This window comes from Chaetura pelagica, unplaced genomic scaffold (assembly GCF_000747805.2).
Source record: "Chaetura pelagica isolate M959 unplaced genomic scaffold, ChaPel_1.0 scaffold207, whole genome shotgun sequence".
Classification (NCBI taxonomy): Eukaryota; Metazoa; Chordata; class Aves; order Apodiformes; family Apodidae; genus Chaetura; species Chaetura pelagica.
The window spans coordinates 3,786,789-3,809,542 of record NW_009953929.1 but is presented as its reverse complement, the minus strand read 5'-3'; the positions used below and the strand labels follow the sequence as shown (position 1 = coordinate 3,809,542).

At 37.0% G+C, this 22,754-nt stretch overlaps 1 protein-coding gene across 1 annotated transcript; it reads right to left on the bottom strand.

The window, feature by feature from the left end:
- Window positions 1–793: 793 nt before the first annotated feature.
- Window positions 794–21,088, bottom strand: GRK7 (G protein-coupled receptor kinase 7). The gene is made up of 4 exons (XM_010001641.1): window positions 20,339–21,088; window positions 19,134–19,571; window positions 5,228–5,499; window positions 794–1,136 (listed from the first exon to the last, which is right to left on the bottom strand). The coding sequence occupies exons 1-4, from the start codon at window positions 20,939–20,941 to the stop codon at window positions 794–796; spliced, it is 1,656 nt and encodes a 551-aa protein (XP_009999943.1). The 5' UTR covers window positions 20,942–21,088.
- Window positions 21,089–22,754: the final 1,666 nt, after the last annotated feature.

The window sequence follows — 22,754 nt, the reverse complement described above, 5'->3', positions numbered from 1 at the left end:
AACACAAAAAATTTCAGAAAACCTGATAAAAGTTTAAAATTCATTTCCAAAAAGAAATTACAAATACATTTTCTTTGTATATGGTATTGTCACTTAAAAGAATACACTTAATAATTATAATAAATAAATGCTTTATTCAACTTTGGTGCAATCTTATCTTCATTCTGTTAAAATCAACTTTGAAGAGTCTGATCCTGTCAGTCCTATTTCCTAGTGATATGTAGAGCTTTCTGTTACATTTTACAATTTGAACATATTACAATGACATAATTCAAAAACTAACATAAATTAAGAAAACGACAGACTGGCTAACCAATTAGGTTCCAAGTTTGACATGGTATATGAGCTCCACTGTCTAACTCAGAATACTACTTAAAAATTAAAAAAATATTTCCTGAAAACTGTTGATCAAAGAGGAAATGTTAGTAGAAATAACAAGAAAATAGAAGGAAAACCAACACGTGACTGTATTCAAAATGGTAGTCGGTCATTTTCAAAAGGTGCTGCCTCTTCACTCTATTGCTGCTTTTTGTATCTGAGAATTTCTATTATTCTAAGTTTCTTAGAGAAATATGACTCTTCAACTTGATAAAGCTCCAATAAAACAAAAACATTAGCTTTTTTATTAGAGCAAAGGGAAATAATATAGTCTATACAGCTGGTGGTTCTACATAGCCTGTCAATGTCATATTACATTGATTGGTTCTTCTTAAACAGATGCAGTTTCTGAAACAGTGTCAGAGTATGGAATGTTCTGAGATGGTTCCTACTCTTTGTGTTAATGATGTGCTGTTTACAACAATAAACAAACTCCTGACTTAGCTTCATCTCCATTTACATATTTCCCGGATTCTACTCTGTTAGGATCATTCAGTTCTTCAAACAGTCCTGTTTCAATAATTTCTTCCTGCCAGGGTATAGGGACAGCACCTGTTGCAAACCTTTGGAAGAACTTCTTATCTTTGTCATCAAACTCAATTCCTCGTACTTCAGAGAAGTCAGCAATGTCTCCAATATCTTTGGCATAGACAACTGATGGATCTGGCACAAATGGAGGGTCAACAAGGTTTGCCTCTAGCCTGTGGAAATTTATGGTTTTGAAGAAACTGTGTTTTCTTGGGTCATCATCTTGACTTCTGCAATAAAGCAAAAGTTTGTTACAAAAGAAAGTTTGTACAAAGATGTGCCTTTGCATTGTATACATGCAAGTAAGGAGAGAGATATATATATAATTCAATGTAATTCTTTTTTCATAACCAAAGAATGCTGCATTGCACAATACAAAGCTGAGAAGCAGAAAACATCCTGATCCCATTATTCATTACTTTACCTCTCAGGGTAAATTAGTGTGGGCAAGATGCCATGCTAGAGTCACAGTGCTGCTTCTGGCAGCGCATCAAGATTCCCATATCCAAAGAATCACTTTAACTAGAACTAAAGATACAGCAGGGTGGTGAGGGGGAGTATTCAATTTACTGTCTAACAAAGTAAGTCCAATGGTTGGCACTTCTTAACTACGGGAAGAGTATCTATTAAACTTTAGATTGGGGTACACTGGGTTAACTCATCTAGGGACATACTCTAAGGAACAACACTCTGATCAGGAAACTGGTGACAAATGGCATTGCTGGCTTTATCTTAATTCAAAACAGCTATATGTTTACATCATAAAACTCAACTATGTTACTCTAAGAAACACTCCAAGTTTTAGTGAGCCTGTTCATTCAAATGAACTACTCTTATAAATGAACAAATATTATAAGGAAGAGATTCACTAGTTATGACATTAACAAAAGTACATCTGCCACTGTCAAAACCACAATTGTTTACTCGTATTGTTAAAACCGAGTAGTAAAATCCAGAAAGGACTAAAATAATTGTAAATACATCTTACAAAAAACAACTGCAGACCTCAGGTAAAACATTTGTTGTAAAAGAAACAGTAAATTTAATTCTAGACCCACAGAGGGACTATTATTATCATATATTCTGATTATAAGAATAATTGGAACCTCAAACGTGTGCTCATTAAAGCACGACCAAGGACCGCAGCCTTTGACTGTGCCTCTAGTGCCAAGGCACACAAAGTGCGAGTTCTCAATTGTAGTGAAAGGAGAAACAGAGAGGACCACTCTATTTGCTGCACCTATGCACTCTTTTCTTTTAAATGTATTTATTGATGTACCGGTCTTGAAAATCATAACATAAAAAAACAGATTTGTCTTGGTTTTGATATCAGAAAATGGTGGCTGCTAATAGGCTGCTTTTGTCTTTTCCCATTTCCTTGCAAAAACATCTTAGCTAAGTGTAAGCCCTCATATTTCTAGACAATGTTCTATGAACAAAACATTACGCAAACCTTTGGAAAGTCCTTTATCTTTGCAAGTGTGGAGAATTGCCATAAAAAAGTAACAGATTCGTGTGACTACAGAAAATCTTCTTTTTATAAAACCGTGTACCACATGAGCAGAGCAGCTCCTCCAGCTGGCCACTACTGCCAGTTCCTCACAGGCTGTCCTGCCACGCTCCTAGCCTGCCCTGGTGCTAATCACGCACAGCTGAGATGAAACTACCAGCTGCCCTTTTCAGCTCCCTTGTTAGCTCTCGTCAGAAAATTCTCATTTTGTGCCTCTGCCTGGTTCTTCTGAGCAGCTCCCCACCAGGCACTAACCACTGCACACGACCATGCCCAAGATGCTAAATCACAAGACTGAAGAAAAACAGATGCTGCCATCTGGCCATCCTGGACAATAAAAAAATTACATTTTCAGCCCAAAAAGATCCATATGAACACAATTATGAATGTATACATTAAACCAACAGGGATCATCACCTCTGCATATACATAGTCTTGCAAAATCATCTCCTATCTTAACTAGCTAGTGATAACCAAGTCCTTGAGCAGCCCTGGAGCCTGATGTGATTTATTTACACTCAGTGGTAGCATGAAGTGCATCAGAGTTGCTGTTCAAATTAATTAGCATCCTGGGACACCAGTGGGCGACTAGTGCTGACAATCCTACTGGGCGGATACACTCACAAAAACTGCACTTTATTTTGCTTTTCCTTTCTGTAGCATAAACCAAAATGCACTAAAAGCTGGTGAAGGCTACAGAATGGATTGCTGCAGTGTTTCCCTGCCTGATGTATTTTGTGACACCACAAAAACCATAAAAGGTTTAAAACCGCAAAGCTACAGGAACGCCATCTACTGGAACCAGGTTGAGGCACCTTCCAACTAGCTGGAGATGAACTCTTCCTGTGTGAAATGCACAGTTATGTAACTTAAAGAGAAAGAGCAAATGAATTCATCTCAACTCCATCAATTTTTTATTCCCCCACTAAAACAAACACACAAACAACAAACCACTTCATAGATTTGGGATTAAAGGTGTCAATCCCAAAAAGCTTCAGTGGATAAAAAGGGTTACACCCTTCCTGAACTAGCCATTGACACCGAGTCTTCAATAAAAGAATGGGGTATTTTAAACGGTCAGGTGTACAAAGTAAAGCTGTCCTTGAGCAGCTTTAACTTATGCAACAGGCACTTATGTAGATAACCCAAGGTCTTGTTGTTCTTAGTGGAATTACCATGCTAATCTTTACATAAGGATGAGCTGTCCTGAATAGTATCACCCTGTTTAAAAGGTACATGCAGGTTTTTATTCTGCATCACACCCAGGCATGGTGTGCATCCTTCTCTAAGTATGGCACATAAGAGTAAGTATATCTTAAATAGCAGGAAATTAAACATAATCTGTGCAATTACCTTTCTGTGTACATTTCTCCCATTGCTGAGAAATAACAGCAAGCAGAGTGGTTGCAAATTATTCCCTTGGGAACAGGAATGTGGTTATAGTTCAGTGAATAGTCTGTTGCTGGTTTTGCTTCAGACTTGCAAAATGAACTCAATGTCTAAATTTCCCTTGCTCTAAAATTTTGTTTACTTCACAAAATGCTGTAAGACTAAATGTCTGCAAAGCCTGTTGATTTGTAAGGTACAATGCACTAGATGTTTCTGTATTAAATTTATTTTTTAAATAACCTTTTAAAAACATAAGTCATAATAGTATTTTGTATCAAGCATACTCTATGTGCTGTTGAAAATACTTTTTTTTTTCTGCAGCCTTGCAGAGTTGTTGGGAAAATTCATCAGGCAGAAAGAGTACTTTTCTTCATTTAACACTGGAATAAGAATGTCTACTAATTATACATTAACTTTCATTGAAGTTAACTCTTTTAGACAAATGTGTGACTAACATTTTGCAAAGTTATTTCACATGGTAATGAACTATAAATTTAGAAGACTATCTAAGCATTTTCATTGAGTCCCTATGTCTATTCCATCTTCAGACTGGAAAAGCACCTGATACATATATTTGTACTCAAAAGTGATTGAAATAATGGTGTTTTCTCAAGACAGGTACTATCAGTTTCCTATCAATTTCTTACACAGTTATATTATATTATATTATATTATATTATATTATATTATATTATATTATATTATATATTTTGGTTACATTGCAAATGTCCATCCCTGAGGGATCAGACATATTACAAGTTAAATACTATAACACCTAACTTTCCAATTTTCTTCTTATTTAACAGTTACTTGGAATTGCTAAGTCAGGGACACATCCATCAGTCTTTGTCAACCCAAACCCACCTCTAAAGTCCCATTTTATAAGAATTTGTGCTCAATAACATTCTCCTTCCTTTTCTCCCTGGTATGAGTCAGGAAGACCAGCACATCTACAACAGTGTTTACAAGCACTTGAGTAAATCACAGGGGTTAAGGTGTCTTCAGTAAAAGCAAATGATGCAGCCTTGCAAGTCAGATGTATCTGCAAGGAAGAGAATCCACATTGCAGATCTAGATTTTTGCCCACCTCATCCCAGTAAGTGATACAGCCTAAGATTCTGCATTAGGTCTGCAGTAGATAGATGCTGGTATCTACTTGACTATCGTTTACCTTTAGGAAAGAAAATGCAAGAGAAACTGACTGTTTCCTTCTCCTAGAATTATACAGAGTCTATTGCAACAAAATTCCTTACTTCCCTAATGTCTTCAAAACCTTCCACCTCTCTTTCTCTAGAAGTGAAAGGGAAAATTCAGTACTCTGTAAGAAGTCAAGATCTGACCTGATTTTGTGTAATTTGTAAAATAATAATATTGTTTGTAGATTTAATTCGGCTTTTACTGAGTTTGAGAAGTAAGGCATACCTGCTTCCTAAACGATTCTCTTTTTTCTTGGCCAAAAACAGTCGGCAAATGTCTTTTGCTTCCTCTGAAAAGTTGGCATGTTCAAATTTCACCTCATCTTCCAGAGTTCTTCTTCTAACCTCATCTTTATTGACCTTTTCTTTGAAATCCTTAAATGGTGTTCGCCCAGCAATCATCTCGTAAATACTACACCCCATAGCAAACCAGTCCACAGGATAGCTGTAATCTTCCTCCTTCAGGATCTCCGGAGCCATATAACCGTTTGTTCCAGCCTATTGCAAACACACGGACAAATTTACTATACAATGCCAATAAAGAAATGCATACAATTAAACAGACTAGTTTATAATTCTTAAAAATTAGTAAAACAATGTATTAACTATGTATCTAGAAACTCTGTAAAATTGATCTTTATATAAAAATTCTGAAGCATAACTCTGTTTTAGCACATGGACTATTTCTGTCTTTTAACATCTTAACATATGGAGAAAGCTATGAAATAGGCTCTTCAAAGGGAAAATGCCTGTGCAGTTTCTCTCTAAATATGGGGGTTTTTTAAATTCATGTTTAGCTTGCTTTCTTCTTCCATATTATTTTTTTTCCTGTTGAAGATAGTGCTGTTAGCTTTGTCCGGTAAATACAACTAGCAATCTGAAAAAAAAAGACATATATCAGACACAATCATCCACTCCCTCCCTGTTCAGTGGTTGTAACTAGTCCAACACAGGGGTCTGCTGCTAATGAGAAAACTGATCAAGCTGGTGGCCAAGCTGCTCGAGCAAGTTTTCACTTGCACTCCCTCTTAGTTTCTTGAATGAAGTGCTAACGTCAAGGGCCAATAAAAACTTTTAAAACCATTGTAAGAAAGTAAACCTATGAAAACTATAATCAGTAAATTACATGCATTCAAGTGAATTAATATTTATCTGAAAAAAGCTCTCTGAATAAAGACTACTACTATATACAGCACTAATGGACAGTTCTCCAAGAGAAGGGGGCTCTGAGAGGGGAATCTGCCAGCTTCATTCCCAGACCAGGCCTGACACGTTCCCCCTTGGGGGACAGACTCCACAGCATCAAAAATAGCTCCTGCTGCCTCTCTCTCTCTCTCGGAACCAATTCACCTCGGAGGGAACTAAGGTCAAACTCTCTCTACATTCTGCTGCACTGTTACATGAGTGAGGATGTGGGCTTTCAATCAAAAGAGCATCCCCATAACTGACAGCCTCACATTGCCTGCCACTTCTGATGCTAGATCTTATATATTTACCAGATTCAAATAACAGTGATACATCAGAAGCTGCTTGAACCTCTTTTATATGTTTTTGAAATATTGGGACTAATGAACTAGTAGCGTTAGCATTTCCAATTAATTACCAATGGAAAATTATGTTTGTGCAAAATCCCACTTAAAGGTTACCCAAGATGGCAACCATTACTGCTACCAGAACACAAACAGTGACAGAGATTCACTCCAAAGCAAAACAGAGTTAGAAAAGTGTAACTACAACTAGACATCATTTGCACAGATTGTATTTGTAAAAAGCAAAGCTCAAGAGATTTAAGTATTTTATTGAGATTAGGTAACTCCTCTAATTTTTGAAAACTTTGGGCACGGTATTTCTGAGTCAGGTCTCCCTAAAAACTTCACTACACATCGTTGCATATACTGTACTGCAAACGACACGTGCAAGAGGGAACATCTTAGCATTAATTACAACACAAGCCTAATGGACAGAAAATTAAATCTGGTTTGCTCTCCTTTTTTTTCTTTTTTTTTCTTTCTTTTTTTTTTTTTTTTTTGGTTGGTTGGTTGTTGGTTTTTTTTTACTTTTAGGGAGGATAATCATCCATTTGGTTGAAAAACAGAAATTAGATAAGAACAAAAATACCAGCCACACTGAGAGCAACAGAAAAGGCTAAAAACCCAACAGTTACCTCTCTCACTAAAAACACAAGGTACAGAGTAGCTGTATTAGGCATTGCAGCAGCTGATATATAATTCCATGGGAAATTTGTACTGTTTGCATTGCATTTCTCTAAATATAAGTTAATATTGAGAGACTTCTCAATGATTTTAAATCTTTATATGCAAATACTGCTCCACCTCAGAAAGGCAGAAAATTGCTCAAATACAGACCACAGAATCCAGATCCATCTGGTCTCAGAAGATCATGACACCTGGAAGGCAGGGAAGGAATTGAAAGCAATAGAAAAAATTTGGTACAAATGCACAGCCACAGAGTTCACTGCAGGTTAGTGAACAGAGACACTAAATAGGCTTCTGGAATATTTTTTATCTTTTTTTTGTCTTCTGGGAAGCAATAAACATTCTTACTTTTACTGAGATGAAGCTCGGGCACTAATGCCTTGAGGAACTGATGAGTCATCATCACCAAGATGTACCCTGACAGCACAGTACAGTCTTTCTTATAAGACAATGCTGCAACTTACATCATCCTGCAGGAACAGACTGATATGGAAAAGTCAGAATTCTGCAATTATAAATGTGTTTCAAGGCAGCTCCTGTCAGACTCTCTCTTTCCTTTCACTTCTTTCTTCCATAGTTGCTTTTTCAAAATAAAAGGTTGCCAAGTAACTTTGTCTCTTCCATGTACATGTTCCACATAACCTTCAGTAAGTCACCCCATACAGAAGAACATGCTGTGATACGGTACTTGAGTTTCTCAAGGAGAGAAAAAGCAAGAGCTGATTCAGCTCAATGTGAGATAAGTCTAGAACTGTCTGTTGTTCCTCTGATATGACAAAAGTATATTTAGAATTTTATGAAAGTTGTTTTTCTCAGGAAATTTCATCAAAATTTGAACCTAATCTTAAAACAAAACTCTCCCAGTCCTGAAGCTTTCTTACGACTCATAATGAAGGAAGAAGCAGGAATCTAAACATCCTAACCCCTGAGATTCAAACCCCACCTAAGCATTTCCATTTTATAGCAGAAACAAACACATTTCACAAGTAGTCAGCAGTGATGTTTAAGAGGCAAGAAACACATAAACAAGCAGAGGAAAGAAATATATAAATCTGCAATCTTTATCAAAACAAGAATCTGAAGAAAGGAGCTTAAATTTTCCATGTATTTCTACATATGTGGAGCTTTGGCAAAAGCATTTGGCAAGAAAGATCATTTGGGAAGAAAGTATCTTTCTTCTCTCAGTCATAAGCATTTTCTGTATTAGAGAACACAAAAAAAGAGAATTATTCAACCCCTGGCACTGGAAGAACACACATCTTTCAAATGAAGATTTAATTCTATCTTTGGGGAGCAGAAAGCATTAGAGGGAATCTAAAACCTAACATCCCTGCAATAATCATTACAGAGAACAAGATGTCAAAAATCAGATCATCTTACAAGGAAAACAGATCCTGTGGCAACATGAAAGGCAGCCTCAATGACTCAGGAGAGATTTATTTAAGTAGATAAAATAGAAGCTTAGTGAAGGGAGTTTTTAAAGTGTACAACTCTCACTAGCAGTAGTGGGATTTGAGAAAAAAAAGAACAGTGTACTAAGAAGACAATATATCTACTGATTCCCAAAGCAAAAGTGAATCAGAGTAATGAGTTTACTTCAGCAGGCCAAGGTGTAAAAATATATACTGTATAGGACAGAAAGCAAAGGAATTTAAAGACATCACAAAAAAAAAAAAAAAAAAAAAAAAAAAGATAAATTTTTAGAAGGGGTGGTATTCAATACCATGGGCTGTTATTGAATATTTAATTCAGTTAGAATTATCTGATTGTACCTCAGAATTGGTACCTCTAAATATGGATTACTGATATGTCTGTAACTCAAAAAATCATTAGGTTTAAATGATTTTGTAGTTGTTCTCACTCAAAAAAAATTTAGAAATTCAGAAGGTGTGTATTCACTGAAAATCACCTTTTCTTACAAATTTGTCTTTTATGTGGATAAACCTTACTCTTTTAATGGAAACAGGCAAAAAAAAAAGAACGCACTCAAAAAGTTGAATTCCATTGTTGTCAAATCTACACTACTAGGATGTGCATTGGGTTTTGTGTGAGACTAAGATCAAACACGTTATTGTCTTCTTTCCTCCAAGATTCCTGGTAAGACCAGGAACAATGTGAACCTAAGTGTTGACTGCTCAAGTGATCTTATAGAGAAATACATAAACATGGAGTTACCCCTTCACTGACCTGAAAATGTCTAATGGGGCACAACAATAAAAATACAAATAATAGCACAATGGAGCCAAGAAGTATTACCCCAACTTTCTTACAGAAAGCAGAAATCATATGCCATTGCAGAGGCACAAAAATTTTTTGAGTGTAGTTTAGTGCAACACTAGCTATTTTTTGCTTGTTCTTCAGCTACTACTGTCTTTTGTGATAAAAAAAAATAAAATAAAAATATATTAAATTTTAATTGATTTGCTTTTGAAAAGGGGCACAAAGATCTGCTTCTCCCTTAATTTCTCTATCCCTAGAACAACCCAAAATACAATTTCTTAATAATCCCGTAAAAGGTAATGACCAAATGTTGTCTTTGGATACATTAGTGAAGAAGTTCTGTGAAGTGGAATTGTTGCTTTGAGTGTGGTTTGACAGGGCATAGCAGAAATGACTCATCTGAAAGTATACAAATGTTTCATTTGCAAAATGTGATCCTGCATGAATTTTTAAAAGGTCACATAATTATAATCTTTTAATAATAAAAGATGTGATCCTGAGAAGCACTAATGCACTCTAATTTCCAGTACAGTCAATGGGTACTTGGCACACCACAACTCTGAGCAGAGTGACCCCACAGTTTAAGTGTGCTCATACATCCTGTTCAGATTGCTGCCCTGAGAATGGGAAGTCCCTTGAACCCTACCATTATCCTAGCTTCTAGCAGATACCAGGGAGAAAGAGAGAGAACTCTGGAGTTTTCATCCGCACAGAAACAGGCAAATGAGGAGAGATGGGATTTAGATCTCTCTACCTTTTCCCACAGATCTTTGAAAAATAAACTCAATTGATATCTCAAACCAAACAGTAAAGCAAATCAGAATGTCTATCTTTTGTTTGCCATGGCACAAGAACTGTTGAGCAGAGGAAAAAAAACAAGCTGAGTTTAGCTCCATCAGCTGTTTCCTGGGGTTCAGTTCTTCCTTCCTCCAAGGGGTGCCACTGCCTGCTTTGTTCTCTTGTCCAGCTGTTCCTCTGCTCCTTCAGCAATGGCCTTAACAGACCCTGCAGGAATGCAGGAACAGACCACAGAAACTCCTGTCTGTGCACAAACTAAAAGGCCCTAGATGTAGAGGAGAGCAACGGATCTGCCTCCGTCACTCATTTTACAATGTTCATTCTTCTCCCCAGAGCCACTATGAGGAGGAACGGAGCGTAATTTAAATGAGTCAGACAGAACTGTAGTTCCTTCACACTTTCTCACCACATGCTCACAGAATAACAAGAAGCCAGCTGACCAAATGAATAGGCAACTATCTGTTAAAAGAAGATAAAATAAAATCCAATTAGGACAAAAGGCATCCTCAAAAATCTCAAAGAACATGAAGTCTGGCATATTGTTAACACTTAGCATGGGGAAGGGCCTTACAGTGGGACATCATCCTAACACCAAGTGATGGGCAACTGATTCAGAACAGCACAAGGAGAACTCTTTAGAGTACCAGGAAAATATGATAAATATGCAACAGGAGCTTAGGAGCTAATGAACCACATGCTTACATAAAATTTAAGACCAAAGTTTTTTTCATTTTCACATCGGGACATACTTTTAACAGAGAAAACTCTGCTTCAAAAAAACCCACCAGATAAAAGCACAAAAGTAACAAACCAAATTTCTGCTATGTTAGAAAAAAAGGAAACTAAATTGCCTCTGGATTCAAAGTCACTAACTGGAGTAGTAAAAAAGTTCACAATTCATTTTTACTCTTTTAAACTTGGACATCACCAGTCACTGAAATCAAGCAAGCTGCACAAATGGAAGGGAGAGTCACTTCTGTAAGAGCAGGCTGCCTCTCTGCTCACACTTGGGAAGAAAAATACACACAGTTACAGCATGTTTACCAGTTTAGATTCATGCTATACGAAAATCAAAGGGATGAATAGCCTGAGGAAAGATAGGCCAGTAACTGAGCACCAATTTTTAACTTTGGACTCTACAGTAACTCCCTGCTTTCTTCCTGTGCGACCACACACGAATCACTATCTTTGCCGCAGATCCCCACTGGAGACACAATCTGCTAACATGCCCACATCAGTGAAGTGTCATCAGAAGAAATATGCGTTCACAGACAGTGAAGCAATCAGACATTGTAGGAACAGAGCATATAGGACAAGCAGAACAATTGGTACAGGCTCATAACTACACAACTAGAATTTAAGAATTGCCAGGTTCTCTCGTTTTCCTGTAACGTGATTTTTCCTTTAATTTCTATTTCCCACCTATAAGTATATAAATAATACCACTTCACTTTAGAGTTGTTTATGACTTTATCATTTAATGATGACAGATCATTCCATAAACAATATTAACAAGGGAGAAAATTATCCATCTACATAGCTCAGTATGTATTCCATGGAGCTCTATAACAAATGTAAATACAGTCACCGCACAACTTTAGGTGACTTTCTGAAAAAGGGAACATCCAAAAGAAATTCTGAGCCCAGTGCCAGAGCAACTGACGGAATGGGACTACAAGCTGCCCTGAGGAGGGTACTGGCCAGCCAAGGTAGGTACAGCCCCTGTAGTCTAAGCAGTGCAAATGAGAACAAGGCCTGGATGGTTACTGTCTACCACTGAAATCCATGGATTTCACACACCTTATCTTTCAGGATTATGACTGATGTTGGAGGTACAATTCTTGTACACATACATCCAGGAAGATGGGTACTGGCTGCATCAGACCAAAGGCCCGCATGATCAGTTTACTGGCTGTGAATTGGCAAAAAATGGATGCATTGGGGAGACTGAGAAACTGGTGTGTAGACCAATTCTTCTCTAATACTTTCCTAGACTCCAACTGTTTGCAGTTCAAGGGCTTCTGGAGAGAGAAATGGCTTCTCTCAACAAAGTTGACTTCTATCAATTGTGCACTCTCCTCTGAAACCTAGATAAATTCTTAGACTGTACAAGATCTTTCTCAAAAGAGTCCTGTAGCTTAACTACACGTTAAGAACCACCTCCGCATTTCCTGAACCTGCTACCTTTCACTAACAGATTTTAGTTGAACAACAAGCAAAACCAAGCCCACAGTTTTAATTTGCTTAAGTCTGTAATGCCAGGATTTTAATTTGTCTTAATTCCAAAGTCATTATATGTTTGTTAACTGAAACTACTCATCAGTAAGTGGAATGTCACATGTGGTCCAATATGAACAGAAGTATTGCTTTCCTCACCATCCTCTAGCTTACAGTTCCTGCAACACAGCTTCTGATCAAAGCTGTCAAATCAACAGTTCAAAAAACTATATTGTCAGCCACATGTTACATTTCTTACCCAATAAAATAAAAACATATTTGGCAACATTGAACACAACAAGTGGCCCACTAGATGATTTACCAAAGAGATAATTCCAGAATATGTATTATTTTTTGTTATAAGGTACAAGAGACAAAGGGACTAAACAGTACTATTTAGCATTCATATAGCATTTTTCATGTTCAGAGAGCTTAATTAAGCTTTCTTAATTAAGAAACTCTATGAACTTGATAAGGAATGTTAGCTCTCATTTTTTATAGAACATGCTACAGTATTCATTAACCATCAGATTAAACTGAATTAAGAATGAGGTTAAAAATTATGCAGAGAGACCTTAAAGGGCTCCAAGGCAGATAAATATCTCATGGGTGGCATGCCCTGTGTAGGAACAGCATTTCATGGGACACATGTTCTCATAGTTTTAGATTACTGCAGTATCCTTTCTGCCATCTCCAAAACTGCAGGAGGCAGAATCCTGCAAAATCAGTTTTGTTCCCTTCATGCTTATGATCATGGCATTCATAGTGGATGAGAATGCATTCTGCAAAGTGTATGCAGAGATTCAGAACATCTGAAATGCCTGTCATGATGATGCTCTTCATAGCAATTGTGATTATCAAAAATTTTAAGACCAAAGTTCTGCTAGTAAAGCATAATAAATTTTATGTCATGATTAAAAATGCATAAACAGAATTGTGGTTTTGATACTGTAAAATAGCACCAAGTCACTCCAATCCTAAGGAAATGCAGGGCTGGCATTTTTCAAATACAAAGGAAAAATACATCTTTACAGAATCTTATCTAATAAGAAAACCATGTGATAATGACCAAAGGCAATTATTTTTAATTTTTTTATTATTATTTTTTTACTTCACAAGTGTGAACCCTTCTCTTGCCTCTCAACTGCCCTGAAATTAAACTGTAAGTTTCAGGAACAGCTAAATAGATTTCCTTATGTTTTCCTAAGAAATAGAATCTTATAATAAACAAACATAGAGGAGGGTAAAAGGTCATTTTGAGTAAGATTTTAACCAAAACATGTTTTTCCTATAAAAATATTATGATGTCCTTCAAACATATAAAACATAGCACAGGAAAACTGTGAAGAAGCCTGAAACCTCTGAAGATAATAAGGCACTTTTATAAATACTACAAAAATATGTTTGTCTTGTTTTATTTTTCACAGTTATTATGTCAATATTTAAGCTCTCCAGCTCACATGCAACTGCAGAGAAGTTCTTAATAATTTACACGCAACAGTTGCTTTGCACAAAAGCCGTATCTAATAAGCACAGAAAGTTATCCCCAAAATAAACATCAAATAAGCATTGACTTGTGGAAAAAAATGAGTTAAGTCCTGTATATTTGAGTATGTGGAGGATACAAAGGTACTAAACAGAAGAACATGCTCACTTTTCTCACAGCCATTCTTGGGAAATTAAGTAGCATTACTCTTCTGGATATGGGCAGGAACATTTGACTCACATAGAAGTGAATTTTGTGTTGTATGAGAAAAAGTGGCAGAGACTTCAAGAAAAAGGATGCCAGGTTAAACTGTTCAAGTGGAGAAACTTGGGATAGAAGTTTCATGTTTCAGTCACACGAAAAAATAAATAGTTCCAGAACCAATCTACTGAGTACATAACAAGACAACATTTTGTCTATGCAAAAGTCATTTTTGCAGGCTCTCAGTTTCTCCTTGTTGCCTATTTCAATTATGTAAGACAAAGAGAGCATCATCATTTAAAAAGGCATAATCTTAAAATACAGCCTAGTTAATGCATGGTGTGATCAACACATCCAAACAGATGCTACAGGCACATGTATGCAATGAGTCATGCTATTTCCTGAAGTTCTGAAGAACCACATTATCACTGGCAAAGAGTTTATTTCTGTTTCCAGTGATGTCAGTAAGAACACCGCCCAAGTTAGTGTGCATATACACATTTCTAAGTAGATTGCACAGGTACATAGAGAAGATCCCATATAATCCACGCTTATTTCATGAAGAAAAAATACAGTGTGTAGCATTCAACTGCCTTCTACCTCTTTTATTTCCAAGACTGTTATTGTTCAAACTTGTGTATTTTCGCCTTTTTTTTTTTTGCAATTTCTCCATTGCCAGTGAGCCCATCACATGTATAAATCAGCACAACTTAGTGAAATTAAAGTTTCTCAACTCTGCAATTATTATTGAATCAGTTACTTAGAACTGCCTATATATGTTCACAAGAAGATTCGCATGGAAAGCCAGTTTTTCTACTTGCTGCTTTAGCAATTGAAAAGGGAAAAGACTATGGCTGAGTATCCAACTCCTTCTAGAACTTTTTAAGCATTGTTTCAAAGTAGGGTATTTTTATTTATAATAGTTACAGACAACTCGCATAGAGCACACAGATATTTCTCAAAAGGAGTATATGTAATGACAATACTTAAAGGATACCATGGCTATTTCTTCAATTACGTTAAGTATTAAATCAGCAGCTGCACAATGCTTTTTACACAGCATAAACACACATTACTTTCTAAGATCACCACATTAAAGTCTCCCATCTAAAATTCAAAAACCTTTCCACCCACAAAGAAAATTACCTTTGGCTTATAAACATGTAAGCATTGCAGTTTCACAGAAATCTTCACAAAAAAACTTGGAATATGTCTAAAACAGTTACTAACTAGCCAGCCTATCAATTATGTCATGCTATTACCTCAATCACCTAACAAGATTTACAACGGGGATTTATTGATCCTCCAGCAAATGTATGGGTGATGGGCATTTATTTATATGTGAGAGGCTAGGAATTTTTTTGATGCTTTGAACGCAGAAGAAATTTATCTTTGATTGGCTTGTACAGTCACGAGAGGTGTACATAATTTTCAGAAGGTATAAAAATACTGTATTATTTTTGCAATCTCTAATAAAATAAATATACAGATACATCCATATATTAAATACTATTAAACGCTCTATAAGGAACAGTGAAAGTCATCACACGATATTTCTGCATCATAATATACAGCAAAAGAGAAAGAAAAAAAAAAAAGGCAGAACAAAAAGGCAGAAAACTGCTGCTTTGTTTCACTGCATACAATGTATTAAGAGACATTTTCATACCAGCACAGTTACAGTCAAGATGAATGGAGATGAGTATTTTTTTAAGCAGGAGCCTAACATCAGGTGTCTTACTCCACATGTGCTTACTTGGCTCATCCTGATATATGAAAGGCACAGAAGAGTTTTCTATATTATGTTGCTTATTTACAAGGAAGGTACACATGCAAAGAACCAGAGAGGGATCATTAAAAGATTATCACTCAGGAAGAAAAAAATTGCTGGGAGATATTTTTAGACAGTTGTTGAAAAATCTTCAATTATTTTAGTTTATCTTTAGCATCTATTTAGTTTACACCTGCAGAAAACAACTTGGAGGAAAGTGCTCTATTTAAAAAAAAATGCACCATTCTGCTTAAGAGACAAGACTAAAAAAGAATCTCTATACTCATGACTGAATTCAGTAAAAGCAGTTTTACTGAACACAAGGGTAGCCTGCATTGTAGAAATCTGTTCAGTGTGAGTAAACTCTTAAAATACATATTACTCTTTTTTTCTGAAACAGTATTCAGCAAAACAAGGAGTTGCTGCTACTGATATTTCTAAGATGAAAATCAAGAAATAAAATTAAAGATCAAACCACTCAAGCTCACAAGCTTTCATTAGTCAGCAGATAAAAAAAAACACAATCTTTTTAAACTTATCAACTCACAGAAAGACTACAGCAAATGCAATTCTGAAAATTATTTCTACATTACATTTAACAAGTAAATTGTCTAAATTCTTCATAAAACATGTAAGATTGGGTAAGTAAAATTATCTTAACAGATGCAATACATGACCATTAACTGTATCAAACAGCTAAACCGTGATTTCATTTGATACTAGGAATATTAGTTAATTACTTTGAGGCAGCAGAATGACTTACAAATGCAAAGTTAAGCATTATTCTCATACTACAATAGAACAGTATTTTAAGTCAGAACTGCTGGAGATATGAAGTTCCATGTACTACAACATCCATTAAAACTGAAGGAGTCTTTCCAAACAAATTAATAAATTAAAATTAGACTATTTTATGTTATAGATGAGTAGAATTTTTCCTATAAGCAGTGACTGCTAATTGTAAGCCTTAAATGTCACTTCAGACCATCACCTAAAATCTTAGCAACAGCTTTATGCTATTAGGCACTTCGCTCAGGTATAGTACAATCCAGTTTTGGCCTGAAGGAATGGATTTTCTGCTTTACCTTATAAAATTGCCCTTATAAAACTGTGTAGACAATAGGGTGCAACTGATTAAATTCAACATCATAAATCTGTTTTGGAGCCATATATCTTTTTCAGTGAAAAAAGTCAAAGCTACACAAATATCTACTCTCAAGATTTTCATAAAGTGAGAACAATTTGGTAGTTATACTCAAAAAGCATGCAACGATATAAACTTTCTGCCTACTTTAAATCATAATGTAACTGTAATTAGTAAACAAAAATTAATTAAACAGGACAATTTTTATTTTATTACATGGGTACATGGTGAAAAAAATGCTACAAATTTTGTAAAGGTGCTTTTAGGTCTTGTGTATGACATTACTGTAAAGAACAGTAATATCTAGGTCATGCAATGTTTTTAGTAGTAGCTTTCAAATTACTCAAATAGGGTCAATTTATAGTAATTCCCAGTATCATTTTGTATTTCTATTCATTTAACTTCCTTATAGTTATGATGCTGAGAAAAAAAAAGTCTTTTTTTCCTTCTCCTATGCTTATTTCCCGTATGAATAAAATGGCCTTTAACAGAAATTCCTTAAAACACACTACAGTCATGTAGGATGATTCATTGCAGCTTGTGCTCTAATAAGACACATGTAACACTGAATAGTGCTTCTTAAACCAGTGAATAGAAGAAAAATCATAGCAACTTGATGACTTTGTCACAGAAACAACATAGAACAACTTGCTTGCCTTGCTCACTACTGCCTTTAGCTTCTACCCTAATACCAACAGAAGTGGTTAGACATTTCTAAATACACTATTTTACTTTTTTTTTTCTTCTGCCAAAGCCCACATATTTACATGTAGAAAAACCTGGACAAAATTATTCCTTCTGATATCAGTAACTGAATGCATCTGTAACTTGCAAAGCACAGTAAGGTTCACAGCTTTGGGTTCACTGAACAAAATGCCATTTCCACAAAAAAAATCATCATTCCCATTTCACATAAGTTCTACTTAAAAACCTACTTATCTGTCACAGAAAATGTTTTTCATATCTAAAATGCAATGTTGTCTTATTTTAAAATTATTTCCTATCTAAAAATACATCAGTTTCCATATTGACTTTCACCGAGAACTAGAAAAATAACGCAAAATTTTTTTAAATTGCAAGGAAAATATATATTCTTGAAACTGCAAATTACTGTGTTATATAACAATGTCAGAAGATGTGTATACTTCAAGTGTGATGCAAAAAGTTACTAGCAGGTCATCTCACTTCTACTAAATTTCCACAGAGGAACTTGGAAGACTTGGGGAGTTCAACACAAGATCAATTAATAATGTTGCTTCTGTTTCCTCATATTCTTAGCGTATTTCAGACACATTCACTCATTATTTACATTTTTAAGCTGCAGACACCTTGTAGAAATAGGCTTTTTTCGCAGTTAAGCTATGCGAATACATCTTTGATGTGCAAACCCCATAACATTATTACCAATCTGCATTAGTTTGGGATGACAACAGGCACAGCTGATGAGCTGCACTGCCTCATTCACACAGCAAAAAAAAAGCTGGTCATCCATCTCTTTTTCCTACATATGCACACAGGCACCTACATTTGTAACTACCATCAAGTCTGTTAACTTTGTCAGGAATTAATTTGTGGGGGTAGAAAGGTTGGCAATAGTTTATTGTGCAACACTGTGAACACCTGCAATAAAATCAGCAGCATCACTGAAGAGTGATCTGGAAGAAAGAGTAATCTGGAAGAAACTGTATGCTTTTAGGAGCAAAAACTGAATACAGGAGGAGTCGCATCTCTGACTGCAGATCATCAACTACATAATTAATTTGTTAAATCCCTGACTGTGCACTGCTGCTTAAGGCACAAGGCATCTGTGTTAGCCTCTCTAAAATGACTGGTTCAAGAGTTTATCTTAAGAGAAATAAGAGATCAATTTGATTCTGTGTAAGATAAATTATTTTACTACATATAGCACCTAGAAAGTTAATTACCCAAATCTTCTTACCACCTGTCACTTAGAATGAAATGACCACATAAGGTCTTTAGCAAAGAACAAATCCTGGGGAATTAAGTCTTGGGCTCATAATGCATTAGAAATAGAACAGCTTCCTTCCCACTGCCCACGTTCAATGAATTTGTACTCACCCTCTGAGTGATGGTTTTTCCCTCTTTGACTTCCACTGCCAATCCAAGATCAGACAGTCTGCAGTTACCGTTATCATCCAGGAGGACATTTTCTGGTTTCATGTCCCGATACAGAATCTTGATAGAATGGAGATGCAGAATCCCACAGGTGATCTGAGCTGAGTAAAAGATGACCCTGTTCACTTCCAAACCCCTTTCTCCCACATTGTAGATGTGATACTTCAGATCCCCTCCATTCATGAGACTCATGACAAGACACAGATGGCTTTTGCTTTCATATGCATAAGCTAGTGTGACTATGAAAGGGCTGTTGACCTTCTCCAGGATCTCTTTCTCCAGTAGTGCCATCTTCTCCCCACCTTTCTTTTTCAACCTTTTCTTATCCAGTTTCTTGCAGGCATACATCTTCCCAGTATTCTTCACCTGGATAGCACATACCTAGAAAAGCAAGATGCACACGGAAAGGTAATGAAGGAATTTTGCACATACCGACTGGAATATCAAGGATAGTAAGGGGCAGGAACTGGTGAATCACAGACGCCTATTAGTAGCTGCCAAAGCCAACTTCTGTGGCAGAGTATATTAGCAAGGAATACAAGGAAAAAACATTGCAAGCATGCAATGTGTTCTGTTCCAGACCTTATGCAAAACTCTTGAGGATACCATTAGTAGACATCCATTAGCAAACAAAATGAAGAACAGTTACTTTCTGACAACAGACTCTCCAACTGTGAGAATAAGTGGCATATACAACTTACATCTGTATAGCTATCCCCTCCTCCACCTCCGAAAAAGGCAGCCTTACTCATACTGCACTTTGGCAACAGATCCTGATCTGTGCTATTCTCTAAACTGCAGCTAGGAATTACCTGGGAGTATGAGAGCTAGCACAGACTAAAATATGTCAAGGAGCAGACTGGTAACTACATGGATAGTCATGCAAGCTTTTGTGAAGGGGCCTGCCTTTTACCAGTGCAGATACAGAATGTCAAAATTTTAGAGTAGCTCTTCACTAACAAGCATCTGGAGCCTGTGTAACAGCATAGATAACAAACTCAGCCTAATTTCTCGGAAATGGACCATCTGAAGAAGCAAGTTTTGCAAAACCTTAGACAATGTCTTAAACCATTGCCAAGTTCATCTTTGCAAACCCATCTGCAGGTCTCGAAAGGAGAAGACCCACATCCTTAAAGTATAGCTCTTACCTCTCCGAAGCCACCTTTGCCCAGCACACGGAATTCATAGAAGTATTTCTCAGTTACTGGTTGCTTCTCAAAAACTTTCCATTGGAGAAATTTGTCATATAAGGGGCTAGTCTGGAAGTCCTGGAAGGGCTTGTCTTTAAGAAATTGTTTGGTTTCCTCCTTCACCAGCTGCACAACAGCTTCGTAGTCTTTCGCAGTAGCTGCCTGGCATTTGCTGGCCAAGTCAGAACTCATGAAAGCCAGATAGTTTTTGGAGCCTGTCTTAAGAAAATTGGTGAAGATATTCTCCATGGTACTGCTCTTGATGTTGTCCTCTGCCAACTCCCAGTTTGACAACTCATCCAGGAAGTCCCTAGCTACCACATATTCTGGCACTGTCTCTAAAAAGTCTCTGAAGAATCTCTTGCCAATTGGCTGCTGCTCACAGATGTTTTCATAATCAACAACAAGAGACTGCCTAACCTCTCCACATTGCTCAATCTTGGGCAGTGAGAGGCTCCTACGCCTCTTTTGCATCTCCTTGGCATCTGCATCTCCACTCTTCCTTGCCTGCAAATAGGCTGTGTTGGCAATCAGGTTGTCAAGTCCCCCCATGTCACACATTTTGGCAAGCTCTTGGGGTGGCAGAGCCTTCTTGAGACAAAATGAGTAACTGGCCCAAGTGCTGTGCTGTAGCTACCCTGCACTTCTCCCTGCTAGTGGTTTCGGAGAGTTTCTGAAGAACACTAGAAAGATTAACTGCTTTTGCATTAAATACCTCTCAAGGATTTTCACTAAGTACCTTTAGGTATATGCACCATTTGTGGAAAGTGACTGGTAAGAGGTTTCTCTCTAAGTAGCTTGGAGTTTGCTATGTATAGCTGAGGGATGACATCCTAGGCCAACCTTCTCACTGGCAGCACCAAATGCATGACGTTCAGCTGGTTTTTCAGAATGGGCCCTCATAACCTTTACAAGTATCAAAGGTTCCCTCTGTATGCACTGTCCCTGGCTACTGAGAACACGCAAAGACACACACGCTTCAGAATCAAGGGCATTCTGGCCACAGTTAAGATGACAGTCTTGCTCGACACAGAGAACACCAGTGTACTATGAATTACGTAAATTGGCATCTGCTTTTTTATAAAAAGCTTTTATCTGCCATGCCTGAAACAGAAGTTGACACAGACAAACATGAGTCACTGAGCTTTAAATTACCACACAATTCAGTGCTTTCAGCATCCACACTTTCCAAACTCAGGTTATACTAAACATCAGGGACTCTAAGCTCAAGAGACACTTTGATGCACACCTTGATGCCTCATGTGGCTCTATCTGAGCAGATTACATGCTAAGACCTGCTGCTGGTCTAAAAATAATGATCCCTAAATATGAAACAACATAGGAGTTCTGACTTCAGCTCCAACACACAGAAAAAGGAAAAATACCTCAAATGACCAGTCAAATCTTGCCAAGACAATCCCATATGTTATGATGGCCCCGGTTTATTTTCCCTGCTGAGCTTCATGACAGTAAGTAGCAGGATGAGAATGCAGCAAAAGCGTATGGTTGAGGTGGCATCAACAAAGGGACAAAGGTGATTATAATCAAGTCAAGGCAAATTCCACCTGACTTCATTCACTGGCTGCCTACCAGGAAGCCTGTCCCGTTATTTTCCCAAAAGAATAAAACTAATGTGGCATTTACTAGGCTGAGACCCCGTTCTGTTGTGGGGTCATGTGATTTGGCTGCTAAAACTTTAAATATAAGGGAAGTATTATGGGTTCCATGACTCTCCCAGTAACAGTGGGGTCAAGCTGGACTCTTGAGGTCAAGGTCAAGTCTTCTTCTCTCTTCTTTAACTTTTAGAGCAAGTTGAAGAGCTGAACTGCAAACACTAAACATCAGGAGTAACAGGCACCCCCTCAGACTCCCTACAGTAAGCACTAAGCCCTTCTTGGCTGCTTTTTGCAGCGTAGTACTGCATAGTATTTTGTTTTTACAAGCTTAATCCTGCCTGTATTGAATCCATTTGACACATAACTCATGCTTACACTCTACAAAATGACTGTGGAAGTGCATTACTCTAGGTGTGATGGAGAGGGCCATCCACTGCAAATTGCTGTCTGTGCACAAGAATGTGTTGTGGTGTCAAGCAGAGTATTTTGAAGTGTTGTTCATACAGTAGTCACTAATTCTGCCAGGTAAATGCACAGGGCAGGAGGAGATTATGTAAAGGGCTAAATAATGCAGCCAGCAGAGCAAGGGAAAGTGAAAAAAGTCAAAAGAAAAGCAAAATTCTGCTGATGGCTTTCCTGAAAATCACGCCCACTGCAACATACTGTAATATCCTGGGTACAGAAAGGCATGAAAGGAGGTAATAAAAGCTTTAATTTCAGGTCCTAAAACTCAGCAGGGTCTTTTTACACTTAGCAGG

Excerpts from the sequence above, each read along its gene's own strand:
- GRK7 (XM_010001641.1), bottom strand. The coding sequence starts at position 20,941 with ATGTGTGACATGGGGGGACTTGACAACCTGATTGCCAACACAGCCTAT. Across the intron at positions 19,572-20,338 it reads GCAAAGGTGGCTTCGGAGAG|GTATGTGCTATCCAGGTGAA; the intron begins GTAAGAGCTATA and ends TTGCTTTTCTAG. Across the intron at positions 1,137-5,227 it reads GAGAATCGTTTAGGAAGCAG|AAGTCAAGATGATGACCCAA; the intron begins GTATGCCTTACT and ends GCTTTATTGCAG.